Source organism: Parasteatoda tepidariorum, chromosome 2 (genome assembly GCF_982258835.1).
Source record: "Parasteatoda tepidariorum strain Cologne lab strain chromosome 2, Ptep-v5.0, whole genome shotgun sequence".
Lineage (NCBI taxonomy): Eukaryota > Metazoa > Arthropoda > Arachnida > Araneae > Theridiidae > Parasteatoda > Parasteatoda tepidariorum.
Window position 1 is genome coordinate 118,960,019 of NC_141756.1, and position 15,341 is coordinate 118,975,359.

At 28.9% G+C, this 15,341-nt stretch overlaps 1 protein-coding gene across 1 annotated transcript in view; it reads left to right on the forward strand.

The window, feature by feature from the left end:
- LOC107457233 (maestro heat-like repeat-containing protein family member 1) overlaps positions 1–15,341 on the forward strand; it is a 77,796-nt gene that overhangs the window by 39,197 nt on the left and 23,258 nt on the right. Inside the window, exons 19-27 of the mRNA XM_087156712.1 lie at positions 2,776–2,892; positions 2,980–3,132; positions 3,444–3,646; positions 5,279–5,513; positions 8,138–8,242; positions 9,932–10,067; positions 11,208–11,320; positions 12,178–12,330; positions 14,941–15,095. Coding sequence (XP_087012838.1) covers positions 2,776–2,892; positions 2,980–3,132; positions 3,444–3,646; positions 5,279–5,513; positions 8,138–8,242; positions 9,932–10,067; positions 11,208–11,320; positions 12,178–12,330; positions 14,941–15,095 — 1,370 coding nt within the window. The remainder of the gene's footprint in view (positions 1–2,775; positions 2,893–2,979; positions 3,133–3,443; positions 3,647–5,278; positions 5,514–8,137; positions 8,243–9,931; positions 10,068–11,207; positions 11,321–12,177; positions 12,331–14,940; positions 15,096–15,341) is intronic.

Below are 15,341 nucleotides of genomic sequence, written 5' to 3' on the forward strand. Positions count from 1 at the left end.
GAGTGAAGTTTAAAAACGCACACAGTAAGAACTAAAAAATTTTGAAACTGTATAACTTATATTTCAGAATTTGCGTAATGGAATAATTATTAAATTTTACTATTCATTTAGAAACGAATTGCTAGTAAATAAAAACAAAGTTACCTACCTTATTTTTTATTTTATAAAATGTTATTTGAACCCTTCTGAATTGCGAATGGCTGTCAACAGCTTTTAAAATTCTTCCTTTATCCTCAATATATAGTGCTTTACATTTACAGGACAGTACATTTCATCAAACTTTCTTTACAGGACATTTTCATCAAAAATCAATTTTTTTCCTACAATATTTAAGATGAAAATCAAAATTAACCACCACACTAAGAAAATTTCCAAAGAAATGCTGTTAAATGTCTTTTGCTTCAGTCATTGAATGGGTGGGTGGGGGGGAGAATAGAGTAGTGCATGAGTCACCAGGCTTCTTGATTTTCATTTAAGGTGAACACAATGTCCAAGCTATTCCTTACATTCTTTACATCAGTTTCATTGTTCATCTATAAGGGTCAAATTTTTTTGCTCACACCTGTTCCCTATAATTTGTTTTTTTTGTAATGGATGAGGGAGGGAGGTCAGTGGTCTTTGTTAATTTTGCATCCTTCAAGTACCAGTTTTTGTGACAGAAAGTTAAAACTTGATAAGACATTTCAAATATAAAGTTTTAAAAAAAATCGAAACTGGAAGGGTTTGGAAACTTCTTAAACGGGAAAAAAACTTATTATTATAAAGGTAAATTTAACATTATGGTATTTTTTTTTTTTTTTTTTAAATTACTTCTTAGGCACGAAAACTTTTTAAACAGTTTCCACTGTATATATATTTATATTAGGCTAAAGCTAGAAAGCTATTACTGCATACATTCTCTAGCTAATCTGTAAATAATTCATTAAAATGCAGAATCAAGAATTTTTTGCAATTGACCAGGGTAATGTGCATATTAACGGTTTTCCATCGTTAAAATTCAAAAGTTAGTTCTTCTCAATCTAAAAATAAATTTGTTGATTGTATTTATTTTCTTGATTCTTTAGATATTGAAAAAAAAATAATTAACATTATGCTAATATTTTAATCTGTTTGATTCTTTATATTACAGTTTTAAAAATTATTGATGATTAATTCTTTAAACCAATGTGTAGATTATTTGATTGTAAGCTTTGGATAGTGAAAAATAAATAAATAATGTTAGTTTAAGCATGCAGAAACATTGCTGTTATTCCTACATGGATCTTATTTTCACTTTAACAAGTGCTTAGCAGATAAAAACAAGATTACCTAAGTAGTTTGAAGATTGTTGTTGTCGTTGTCGGCCATTAATGCATTGGGGGGGGGGGAGGCTATCTGTGGCCAAGATTTCGACTTCTGCCACATCCGTTTATAAGGAGGACCCATTCACACAATCTTTCATTCATCCACAAATTGGAATTTTGACCTGAACCAGAGAAAGATCAATCTCCAATTCAGTACCTCCAGAGTTATAATTTGTTAGGGGAACATAGTGGACTTGGTGACCCAACAGATTTAACTTGCACCTGTCACCATTTACTACACAAGGACTTTGACTGGCTGGATTCGAACTCTCGTTCTCACAAACGTCAGTCTAGTGTCCTACCAATCAGGCTATCCTGTACAAATTACCTAGGTAATTTAAGGTAACTATAAATGGTAACCAGTTAAACCATTTTTAGCCATTCTTTTGGATCACCCTTCTTAATCTGATTTCTATCCTTACGCAGTGTGATTTCTGCACTTTGACTTACAAACTAATATTTTTGCTCACACTTAATTTATTAGGGGAAGATTTTTCTTTTATCCTATATAATTCACCTCTTAACATTTAAATGAAATGAAACGTGCTTCTGAGAGATAAAGATTCTTTTTGCATTAGGACAAAAATTATGTTAATTATTTAACATGTTCTGAATGAATTTCTATTAGCATGCTTTCAACACAGAAATTTGCCAACAATTATTTGGAACTTATAAAACTTTCCTCTTCACATTTTAAGACATAAATTATGCAGAGATTATTGTGCTCCGGAAAAATCCTGACTTCCGTATTTTTCGCTCGCCTTGATCCGGAAGTTTCTAGAAATCCATGGTCCAGATGTTACAAGGAATCATCGATCACATTTATAAATAAAAATTCTTGTATATTTTATTTAAAATTATTAGAACTAGAATTTATACTTGGCATCTCTTTCATTTGTAAATATTTTTTCTGATAGAATAATAAATGTAATTTGAGATAAAATCAAACTTATACATAATTATTCATTTAAATTATGCTGCATATAATTTATTTAGAATTTCATGTTTTGAAAATATCAATGATTTAAATTTATATAGACATTAATTTTTTGAAATGCGTCATTAATGATTTTACTCAAGAAATTTTTTGAGTTGGGCTCAGAATCACCTCTGAATTATGTTATTAATTCAACATCTGATTTCTACACTTTGACGTACAAACTAATATTTTTGCACTCACTTTATTTATTTAGGTAGATTCATAAAACTTTCTTCTTCACATTTTAAGATATAAATTATGTTTTTAATTCAACACAATTTACATGTTCTGAGTTAATTTCTTACTATCTATGACGAAAGTGTTTATGATCCAACACAATGTTTACAACTCATGAAACTTAGTATTCACTTAACAAGTTTGTTTTTCCTGTTATAGATATTGAGTTTCTTTATTCACATTAATGTAACTTAAATCAATGAAACTTTTACTTAGGGTTGTGCTATGTGTGTCGGCTATTGCGGATCCACACATTTGGATGCTGTTCTTGTTAAACTTGAAAAAGTCGCTAAAGATGACAAGAAAAATGCTGGATTTTTAGGTTTTATCAAGGTAAAATATGTTTATTTTTAAATATTTTCATAATTTTAAAATTTATATTTTTCATTCTCTGCTAAAGTACCTTTTTTATTGTTTTAGGAATTTACCGGTGATACAGATCATGATAAGCTAAAGGCAACTATTATACTTTGCTACGGTTATGTAACTACAAATGGTCCCATTCCAATACTGCTTACCAGAATAGAAACACCGATTCTAAGAAGTGTGGCTAGTTTCTACCAATCCTCCAAAGTAATTTAACTTAGTCATATGTTTTTTTTTTATTACCTTTTTCATAAATTCTTGTATACTTTTTAAAAGATTTGAAAAATGTTGCATTTTTTAAATATGTTGTTACTGTTTTAAGAAAATACTTTTTCTTTCAACTTTTCTGAAAACTTTTTGTTCAAACTCATATAAATATTAGTACATTCATGATATCTGCACACCTGGAAAGTCATTACGGGATTCTCAATTACAGAAAACTCAATTATGGGAGTCTATTATGGGTTGCTCAATTTCAATAATTTGTACTTTTATTAATAAATTACATTTATTTTCAGGATCATTTGGTGAAGCAAAGCATGTTAGAAACAATCAAGTTGATTGCTGATGCAATTCATCCCGATCATCTTCAAGAATCTTTTGAATTTCGATCAAGATCTGAACTTCTGAATCTTGTAAAGGCAATACTTAAGTCGGAAGCTACTCTCTCTCTGACTAGTAATATTCGTTCCTTAGCTTTGAAAGCATCTGCCAGTCTTGTGTATCCTTTCCATGGTTCCATTTTATAATTTAAAATATAATGTGTGTCCTTATATGCGTATGAAACCCTTGACAAGTGTCGTGTGACATCCGGAACATCATTATTTCTTATTGTTTTTAGAGAATACCTTGTAAGCAAACTCCCAGTTAGTAAATTGAAGTTCATCTATCGTCAGTAATAAAGACGTTTGTGTTCTGACATACTTAATATTTAGTTATTGCTATCTTAATTCATTATTCTGAACTTAGTGTTTAGTCATTGTTACAAGTACCATTTTAATTAACAAATAACTTTACATTTTTTTGTTATTTCTATGTGAAAATCTCTTTCTTAATTCATTATTCTGAAGTTAGAACAGTGTTATTGTTACAAGTAACATTATAGTTAACAAATATCATTGTATTTTTAGTTATTTTTTCATAAAAATCTCTTTCTTAATTCATTATTCTGAACTTAGTATTTAGATATTGTTACAAGTATCTTTATAGTTAACAAATTACATAAAAAATTTTTCCTCCACCTTGAAGCTAGAAGTAAGTCTAAAGTAGAATGGACTGAACTAAAGTTGGAACTCAAAAATTATATTAAAAAAAAACATTTTATTTCTATTTCTAAACAATTGAACTGATTGATTATGATTAATCCTGTTAAATCCTTAATTGTAATTTTAGTGCTCGAGAGACCCTAATGTGAGTGGGGGAAAAAAAGATAATTACAGTGTTGTTTAGTAGTTAGCATAAAATTTATAAAAAATTTGTTACAGATTATTTCCTTTTTATTCTGGCAGCTATATAAAAGAAATGTCAAAAAGTGTTGTGATATTTTAATTTTGTGTCTTGATAACTACAGTGTGTCTGTGCAACTGGAAAGTCATGAATTTAGTTATTGAACAAAATTTTTCATGAAATGTCGCGATTTTAAATATTTAAAAAAAAAAAATCATGGAAAGTCGTGGATTTAGGTCGCCGAATAATCAAATTTATTATATGGAATTTAGCCGCTCCCCAATTTCATGGTGTTTTGAATATTTGGATTTGTAACAAAATTCCCACTCATAGTCATAATTTATTAAAATATAAAATGTTATTATCATGTTAAAATGATGGTGTTGTTTAAAAAAATTGAAGAAAAAACATCATTTCTAGAGTGATTTATCTTTTAAATTTCTGTGATTTCAGAATTTTTATTATTATTTATTTTTTCATTCTAAAATGAGAACAGAAAAATCAGGAGTATTTCTTTCCTTTCCGATGAACAAGAAAAGTATCTTTAGAATACAATTCTGCAGAAGAAAAGACAAAAAATTATTTGCTTTTGTATTTCTTTCAGCTATTTTATTGCTTCAACTCTTTCTTTACTCTGTTTTTGAAATTTAAAATCTATAAATATCAAGATGCAGAGTGTAACTGTTTTGGTTATACCTATCATTTCAATGAATGTTATTATAATGCTTTTTTAAATTTATTGCTGTGTTTCTGTCGGAGAAAATAGTAACTTCGGTAAGTCATGAAAAATTCTTGGAATTAGTCATGAAAAGCCATGGATTTGAAAATCTAAAATTTGGCAGATACCTTGTAACAAAAATATGACACTTATTTCTCTTGTTGTTAAATCCTTGATGGTCATCTGTAGTGCTTTAGATCCGACTCTGAGTGAAGAAGAGAAGCGTAGTATCATTCAAGTGGCGGTGACCACCGTTTATTCCCTGCCCCGAGATTATCTTCTTGAGAAACCGAAAGAAGAAGGACTTGACCCCACTCTAGATTTTGATCTGCTGCTCATATCCACTGTGGATGCACTCAACTTTTTTCTTCAAAAACTGTTACTAAAAGAAAGGAGCTACACAAACTTAGTTTCTATCATACAAGTAAAGATTATTATTTCAGAATAAGGTATTTATTGGTTATAGTAGGGGTGCTCAACCTGCGGACCACAGGCCTCATGCGGCCCGTCAACTGTTGACTTGCGGCCCGAGGGAGCTTTTAAACGCAATAAATTGTTTTTAAAAAAATATTGCATTTCATTTTTTAATATTTTTTTCAATTTTTAGTTATTGTTTAAACATTATAAATTTCTTTCAATAAAAATATTCAATTTAAATTTATATTACTCTAGAAAACATGTATATTTTCTTTTGCACTTTCACTCAGTTAGTTCTAAAGTTATATATATATATATATATAAAGAGGGAGAGATATAATTTATTATTATACTATTATATTATTTATTACATTAATTATATATATTTTTTTATTTTTAAATAAATTCAAACAATTAAAAATACTTAATTTTCTGCTAATTTGTTATTAGGTTTACTGATAAAGAAACTTAGTGTTTAGAACACTAAAATTTAAATTATCATATTTGCTTCTAACATGACTAGTGTGGCCCTTCGTTAATCTACCCACTGCTGTGCAAGTGGCCCTTCATTTTTAAAGGTTGTGCACCCCTAGGTTATAGTGACAATATGTTGGTGACTCATTTTCCCAGTTCTCGTCGACACGAATATTAAAAAACTGAAAAATATGAATTTTAATATCGCAATGTATTCACAAAAATGTATTGATATTTAAGTTTAGTATGATATTTTGATAGAATAGCGTGATATTTTTCAAGTACTGCTTTTCCAAGCTGTCACTGCCACAAATATTGGTCTCTGAAACGAATAAGTGTATTTTTTAATATTCCAATATATTGACGTAATATATATAATTATAATATATTGACATACCATAAACCGGGGCGAGTCTACCCATCCAGGGGCAAATCTACCCATTTTAGTTTTATTTAATTTTCACTATTTTGAATTGCAAATAAAAGAAATTTTACCGACGGAGGACTTAGTTTAGACTCTACAGAAGATGGCACTGTAGTAGTTTGATCCGTTTTTATTTATTTGGTGTCTTTTTAACCGACCTGTTCAAACGTCTTTTGAGAGATTTGTATTGAAAATCAGCAAACTTTTAGTTGGTGCTCCGTAAGTATATTATTATTATTACTATTTTCACTTTGGTTAAGTGATAAACTTATCTAAGACTAAGATTACATTAATTTTATATGAAAAAAACCAAAAAGAATGTAAGTTTTGCTGTTGTAAACAAAAAGCCAGAATTCGCGGGGCGAGTCTACCCATTCGTATTTAGTTTTAATAAAGCATAATAATATAATTTAGAACTTTGTTTATATTAAAATTAAGTCATTTTAAATATAGAGTATATTATTTTAATTCTGCATTGATAAATTTATCATTAATAAGAAAATTTATAGATTAAATATGAATGTAAATATAAAATATGTTTATTTTACCTATTTTTTCAATTTTTATATTACAAAATTAACTTTTTTTATTTAATGAAAGTTAAATAAATTATTATTTATTATTACAGATGGTTCAAAATTATATTCGCAAAACAAATGGATTTAAATGTTACAAAAAAATGCCATGATTTTGTTAATAATCTTTAATTATTATTATTTCTTAATTATTTAATTGTAAATTTGTATTAATTTTAATTTATTTTTATCAACAATAATCAGAAAAAAATGTTATTTTATAATGTTAATGATTATAAAAACAAAACTGTGATCAAAATGTGATAATCGATCAAATACTCAATTTGTGTTATTTTATGAATAAAAAAAATGGAATATATAATAAAGTTATGAATTTTACTTCATAAATATCCTATATAGTAACTAAAATAACAATTTAATAGTAAAATTTTATTATTTACAATGTTAACATTCATTTTAGTAGAATAGGTAGACTCGCCCCATACGAGAGATTTGTCAGCAGTTCTATAAAAATATACAGTAACAGCGTAACTGTTAATATTTTCTAAAATCGATTTCACAGCTTTAAAGAGGGATAAATAGCGATTCCGAAGCACCTATTAAAAGCCTTTTTTCTTTAATATTTACAAAAGTTTGACCACTTGAAAGTTGACAAACTGAAAAAATGGGTAGACTCGCCCCGGTTTACAGTAATATTTTTTCAACTTGAACTAGTTTGTATTATTTTTTTCATTGGTCATTATGTTTGTTATCCAAATAAAATTTATTTGCTCTCACAATAATTTAATAATTATTGATGTATGTAATATTCACAACGTTATATTTTTGATTATGTTATCAATAATAACCATAATGTCGTCGTATTCCATAGTTATAGCTACTAATAATGATCATGGTATTATAATATTGATTGCGTGTTCTTATCATTAATGATGGCATTGTTATATTTGATACACTTGTACAAACCAGATATTGAGATTGTTCCTATGTGTTGTAGAATTTGGCTTCATGGTCCCTATAACTAATAAATACCTAGAATTAGGTTTTTTATCTGAACGGTTTAAATATAACAAATATAATAGATCTGTTAATAACTAATCCATTTACTGAAGGGCACACTTTAAAAAATTACTTTACCTCTAAACTTGTAAAGTATATATTTTTACATTTTGCAATAACTATATTTTCCCCCCATAGAATCTTCACCCTTGGATGATGTCAAAAAATGCTGTGGAAAGAGAACGCTGCCTGCACTCAACTTTGCACCTTCTCAGATGTTATGCAGAAGCAAGCAGTGGCGACGTAATTTCCGTTTAAATATTATTGAATAAGAACAATTTATAGATCGAAACAGAGAAAGTCAAATTAGTTTAAAGTACAAATGAAATATGCCTATGAATTACAATTAAGGCTTGAAATGCTTTTCTCAGGCCTTTTAGTGAGCATTGAATAAGAACATTAATTAGTTTAGAGCAAATATATTTGTTATTTTTAAGTTATTTTCATTGTTTCACACTTAAAGTTGATTTTCACTGTTACTTTTAACACACAATTGTAAGGAACTTAAAGTACCCAAATTGAAATTCATTTTTCTAAACATTTGAATTTAAACACATGAATGGCAAACTTTTCTTTCAATATTAAATTAGTTCTGAATTTAATTTTATTAATTAATGCAATATATATTGTATAAATTTAATGTATATATTATATAAATTTAATGTATATATTATATAAATTTAATATATATATATATATATATATATATATATATATATATATATATATGTATATATATATATATATATATATATATATATATATATATATATATATATATATGTATATATATATATATATATATATATATATATATATATATATATATATATATATATATAAATATAGTATTAATTTAATTATTGTAGTATATCTACCACTACAAAAATGTAATTTCAATTCCCTAGTATACAGGATATGTTAACTCGACCCCCCTATGAGGGGGTACCTTTTCATAGATGAAGGTTGACATTGTTGATATCTACCATCCCCACATTGGTGACCCGAATGTAATGTGAACACACCTACCTTAGCAGAAACGTCCACTATGATTTGAACAAGTCTGCTGTTATAGATGGTCCACATTCAACAGTTGGTCCACATTCAACTTGCTACTTGTGACTGTGACATTATCCACACCTGCTCCTGTTGCTACCCAGTTTCGATCACACACAACAGATTCACTTGACTACTAATGGCAACATAGGGGAGACTACGACTGTGAACTTAATACAGCTCTCACAATCAGCACTAAATAAAGTACGGTGACCTTAATACAGCTCTCCCGTCTTCTCACAAAACGTCCATGGATCGACTAGGGGTATACGTTCATCGGATTGCATCATAGATATAATTTTGGTGGGGAAGTACTGTAGTGTGTATCTACCACTACTAGAATGTAGTATATCTACCACTACAAAAATGTAATTCCAATTCACTAGTATATAAGACATGTTAACTTAATATGAAGGTTGACACAGTTGATAAATACTATCCCCACAAATTATACCTTGGACCAGCAATCGATGTGAAATGTTGATCGGCAGTTTTGATTTTTCGTTTTGTTTTTTTGCCTCACACTGTATATTTCTTCATGAATGTGAACACTAAACATTTTTTTTTGTAATTTGTCATTCAAGTTTGTAATTTGTAACATTATGTAATTTTCGTAACATTTCGGCACTTTAAAAAAATAAATAAAATCTAATTAAAACATATAAGTGGGCCAGTGAAAATGAGCGTAAAGTATTATTTCTTAGTTACTGGACCTTTAGACAAGCGACAATTTTTTTTAAAAAAAATTTCTATCTCTGTAAAAATATAGAACTCAATCAAAAAAAATTATTTAGTGATGTATGCAGTTTTATAAGTTTTACATATTGTAATGATCAAGTTCAGGTTTAGCTAAAACATTTCTATTATTCTTTGTAGGCTTACACCCCATTCAATACCCTTGGAAATATTCTCGGAATGTTGGTGCCAAGGTGTACAGACCCACAAATCACTGTTCGACATTTAGCGTTCGACTCGATTGATGTTGCAGTTGCTTTGGCCATGAAACTTTCTAGTAACTATAACTTTAACTCATTTCTCTGGTGGTTTTGCATTTGGAAAAAATTGTGAGAATGTTTTTCCCTAATGCACTATTTCCATATCTAATAACATAAGAAAAACGGTTTTGCAATGCGTGGAAGATTGCAGTTTAAAATATGAGTTTTTATGTGCTGAACCGTGAATGGGTTACAAAAAATGATTAATAACAAATTGGCAATATATTGAATTTGGAATTAAAAATACCCTTAGAATAAATGCCTTTTATTTAATAAAACACATAAGTGCGATAAAATCATTGAAATGGAATAGGAACAATATTAGTAACTTACAGCATTAAATTTTAAATTAAATCGATAATTAAGTTATTGAGTGAACATTGTTTTAAAAACTTTTTTATTTAAGGTTAAAAATCTTATTCCATGCTAAGTTTAACATTCTAATGCCAAGTTTGTCGGTATTTACATAATCATTTTAAAGTGGTCAGAAAAGGCTTCTTTAGGGCTTGCACAATAATGCAAAGGGGCACAAAAACTGAGTATGTTTTTAGGCTTTGTAAGACCTAGCTATGATTCTGAGCATGACTAAACACTTAATAATTAAATTTATGCCAGCAGTTACAAAAATCAGGAAAATCCTAATTAAAATCCAAAAAAAATCATGTAATTATTATAGTTAATTAATTTTTTTAGTGTTTGTGGCCACCCTGATTGAATTTTACATCACAGTGAACTACATAATCAAAAGCTAGTTTTTTATATTAGTTGTTTTCTTCAAAATGACTACTGATTTATTTTGCATGAAGACAAAAATAAACAGTTCTTAATGAATTATAGCTCTTTAGTCGGAACTCTATCTGATAATATTGTTTTGTTTATAATAGAGTTTAAATAATAGGTTATTTTTTTCAATTCGAAGTCCATTTTTTACTATTTTTAATTCATGAATGAAGTTCTAAAGTCATCAAATTTCAATGTTTAGTTATTACTCTGACTTTTTTCTATGTAACTATAACATAAAAATGTTTTTAAAAGTTAGTTAAAACTTTTTATATATCATAAACAAATTCACCCTTGTGTATGTTTAAGAGTAAAGCCTTATTCTGTAATGAGTTTTAATATTTGATACAGGGAATTCATTACATTTATTTTTTCAGTATCAACAGTTTCGTTCAATGAGTCACCAGAAACTACATTAAATTTTTTAAAATCTCAAATAATAAGTGATGATCCATCGTCGATGTTTATCGTAACTAAAAGTTTAGGAAAGGTAAGAATGAGTCATTTTCTTATAACCCATTTAAATAAAATGCTCTGTGTATTATTAAAATGCTTTCTCATATTTCTTACATAGTTAAAAAATTTGGAAAACTAAGTAAATTTGTGCAAAGGGTTCATTATCCCTTTGATGCAGACTGGTACCAGTGTTTCTTCAGTATATATTTTCTAATGCTGCAATTACAAGTAAAAATATATTTTGGTTTTTTTAATTATTAAAAACAATCAAATAGTTATTAAAAAATATATTCGATTATTGTAATTATATTTGTACTGAAATTCAAAATATAAATTATAATAATAATATGAAGAAAAAGAATTATTTTATCCATATTCATATTCAAAATTTTTTTCCTCTCCATATAATGTAAATGTGGGTTAGTTCCATCAAAATGTCCTCTACAAAGGTAAATTTCTCCCAATACTTGATCCAGGAGTTCCCCTTCTTCTGGATTGGGTTCAAAATTACAAGGCTACGCATTAGTAGTCGTATACCCAAAAATTGGTTTGGCTGTTCAACGACAGTTATAAAACAAGATAAAATATAATGACAACCTTTCTGGTAGTTATGCTCTTTTTTTTTAAAAAAAAAACTTTGTTTATACTAAATTTGTTATCAAAATAGAATATCATTTCTAGTATTTATCTTTTATAAGAAGCCATAAAAATTACCTCACTATTACTGATGCTATGATTACCTAATTATGGTTATAGGTGCTGTTGTAATAGGTACCTATTATACTAATATAAGTTCTGTGATAGTATGTATCTTATGACCTTTTTTTATGTATGAGTACCTCATTGTTTAGAAAAAGTATTTAATTTATTGATCTCAATTTTATATTTCAGTTTGTTGCTGAGAAACTTCCACTGGACCAGCTCTATCCATTCTTAAGATCTCTTGTGGATGGCCTTTGCGATCCCCATTCACAGAGTTCATCCGGCGCTTCCGTTGTTCTCAACACTGTCATAAAGAGCAAGAGCAGGGAAATCAAAATAGAGGTAAAACTTTCTTCTTGCACGTATTTCTCCTTAACCGCTTCCCTAATTATTCCCGAGTTAATCGGGTATGTATATATTGCACATATTTATTATCCAGAGTTAACTCAGGCATAGCAGAATTCGTCAATACGTTTTGTTTTATCTCGTTTTTATTCGGCCCCAAGCAAAACAAAAAGTAATAATAATCTGCTGTGATTGGAAGTTTGCCAATCATTGTTTGGAAGGTTTGTTGTTTGTGGGACTGCAGACGTGTTTTGTACAATTGTATATATACGATGGTTGATGAATTTACATAGAAAAAAAGTTACAAAATGGCGTTCGGGAGCGGAAGTAAAAGTAATGCAGATGATGAAAATGTAAACATATGCAAAGACTAATATTTAACTTTTTTCATTTGCTCAAAATAATTTGGGATGGTAAACTGACAGTAAATTAAATATTTTTCACGCGTAAAAAAAAATTAGAATTTCAACTTAGAACTTGTGTTTGTTTTAGTTCCTTGTATTTATTAATGAAATAAAAAAATATGTTGATTTTTTTCTTTTTTTTTTCTTCAAAAAAATTGGTAAGGGAAACAGTTAACAATTCATGTTTAATTAAAAAGAGCTGTTGTCTTTAACATTTTGTTCGAAAGTTTTGAAATCGACAATATGATTTAAGATTCCAAAATTGTGACCTGTCCAAAGAAGTATCTATTTGAAGTAAATTTTTTATTATGCAATTTGCAGTTTATTATAAATGAAGCGTTTGTTATGAAAACATTCCAATTGGCTTTCTGAAAATGACGAAATTACAATTTAAAAAACATTTTACTATTTCTTAAGTTTTGCGTGCCATAAAATCTTTAAATAAAATAGATTTAATGGCAAATATATTTTGCGAACAAATTCATTTCATTTTAGTGAATTAGTAATGAAGCTAATATCTTTAATTCTGCAGTACTGAATTAACATTCGTAGAATGCAGTTTTGTACATTAATAATGTATTAAACTATATTCTTAACTCACTAACTTCTGTTGCAAGCCTTTGATGCATGAGCCATTTATAACCCTTTACTTCTGTTACAAGCCTTTGATGCTTGAGCCCTTTATGACCCTTTACTTCTGTTGCAAGCCCTTGACCAATTGATCTGAAGCTTGGTAGGCTTCTCGTTGCCTCTGGGAATGAAACTACAGTACTTCCCAATGATAATTTAGTGACTTTACCAGTGTGCCATAAAAGCTATAGAATTAGTTATTATTTAAATGTATAAGTTAATATTTTCCCTACTTATCTAAGAAAAATGTTTGACTCTATGATGTCATCATTATCATCAATAGCTTGACAGCTCAGGATGGGCCTTAGCCTTCTCAAGAAGTTTTTTCCAGGCTAACCTTTTTTTTGCTAGTGTTCTCCAATTTTCTGTTTTTAAGACCAAAAGATCTTTCTCTAGGCCATCTATCCATCTCAAATTTGGCCTGCCTCTTTTTTATGTGCCAACTGGTCTGGCATTGAAAGCTCTTTTTGTGGAAGAGCTCCGTCCATTCTGATAACGTGGCCTGTCCATTTTATTCTTTGCCGTTTAATAAAGTTAATAATGTCAGGTTCATTATATGAGAGCTCTAGATTTGATCTTCTAAGCCACTCACCATTTTTTTTTTTTTTTTTTGAATTCCTCCAAAAATAGTTCTCAACACCTTTCTCTCAAGACTCTATGATGTAGTAACCAAAAAAATTTAAATACTATTAATGAGAGTGGTAGTGGCTCAGGGGATAGAACGTTTGCCTTCCAATGTGGTTAACCCGGGTTCAAATCCCAGCAATGTCTGGTCGACACGAATTCCTCACCCGGCTCGCACCGACCACAGTGCTGACGTAAAATATCCTCAGTGGTAAACGGATCATGGGTTAGAGTCCCCTGTCAGGCTAACCTTGGGAGGTTCTTGTGGACTTCCTCTCCATGAAATGCAAAAGAGGGTTACTTCCATCAAAAAGTCTTCCACGAATTCAAATTTCTCCCAATACTTGATCCAGGAGTTGTTTTCTGGATTGGGTTCAAAATTACAAGGCTACAGAGTTGAACATTAGTTGTCGTAAACCCAAAATTGGGTTGGCTGTTCAACTAGGGTTATGAAACAAAATACTATTAATGAGCAATTTCACGATAATGAATTTTTAGATTTAGGACGTAAAATTCAGTTTTAAAATTAATTAAACTGTTGAAATATTTTTCATAAAATAATTCTTGGAGTTATTCACACTTACTGCAATTTTCATTATGTTTTGAAAATAAAAATAAAACTGGAGTGATACGGGTGTATTGTATTGCATCTAAAACTTCTAGTTTTTAATTTTCAAACTAAAGAAATTTATTAAAAATTGAAGTATGTGTGAGTGATACCAAGATTAAATATTAAAACAGCCAAACTTTTTTTTAATCTGATTTTATGTGCATTTAAAGTCTGTAAATGCTTTGTCTGTATTAATGGAATTGTGCAAATGCATTGAAAATAATGTCTGCCTTCAATCTCAAATAGCACCTTCTTAAAATAAGTTCAATTCATAGTGGGTTAACGAAGCAAAATAAGTAAAATTTTCAAAATTTATGTTCTATTTTATTTTTGTTTCAGGTGCCAAATTTCATTGATGCTGTCAGAAACAAATTATGCTATATCCATTGTCCTCACACTAGAAAAGGGGCTCTGAGAATCTTCCAGAATTTAGCTACTCATCACTTGCCCGCAATTCTTGTATCTCTACTCAATTCACCTGTTCCCTTAGATGTGTAAGCATTAAACAAAACATTTGTCAACAGATTTTTTTTTTATTGTTATGAAAAACAGTGACGTAATTATAAGTAAATCCATGTCAAAAATATACTACTAATTTCCGGCTAAACAGTATACAGGAAAGGCATAACAACTTGAAATAGCCATACACATAGCTGCCAACTCTATTGGAATTTCCTGTAGACTACTGCATTTTGCTAGTTTCTCCTGGTCTACTGCTTTAATTAAAATTCTCCTGGTTT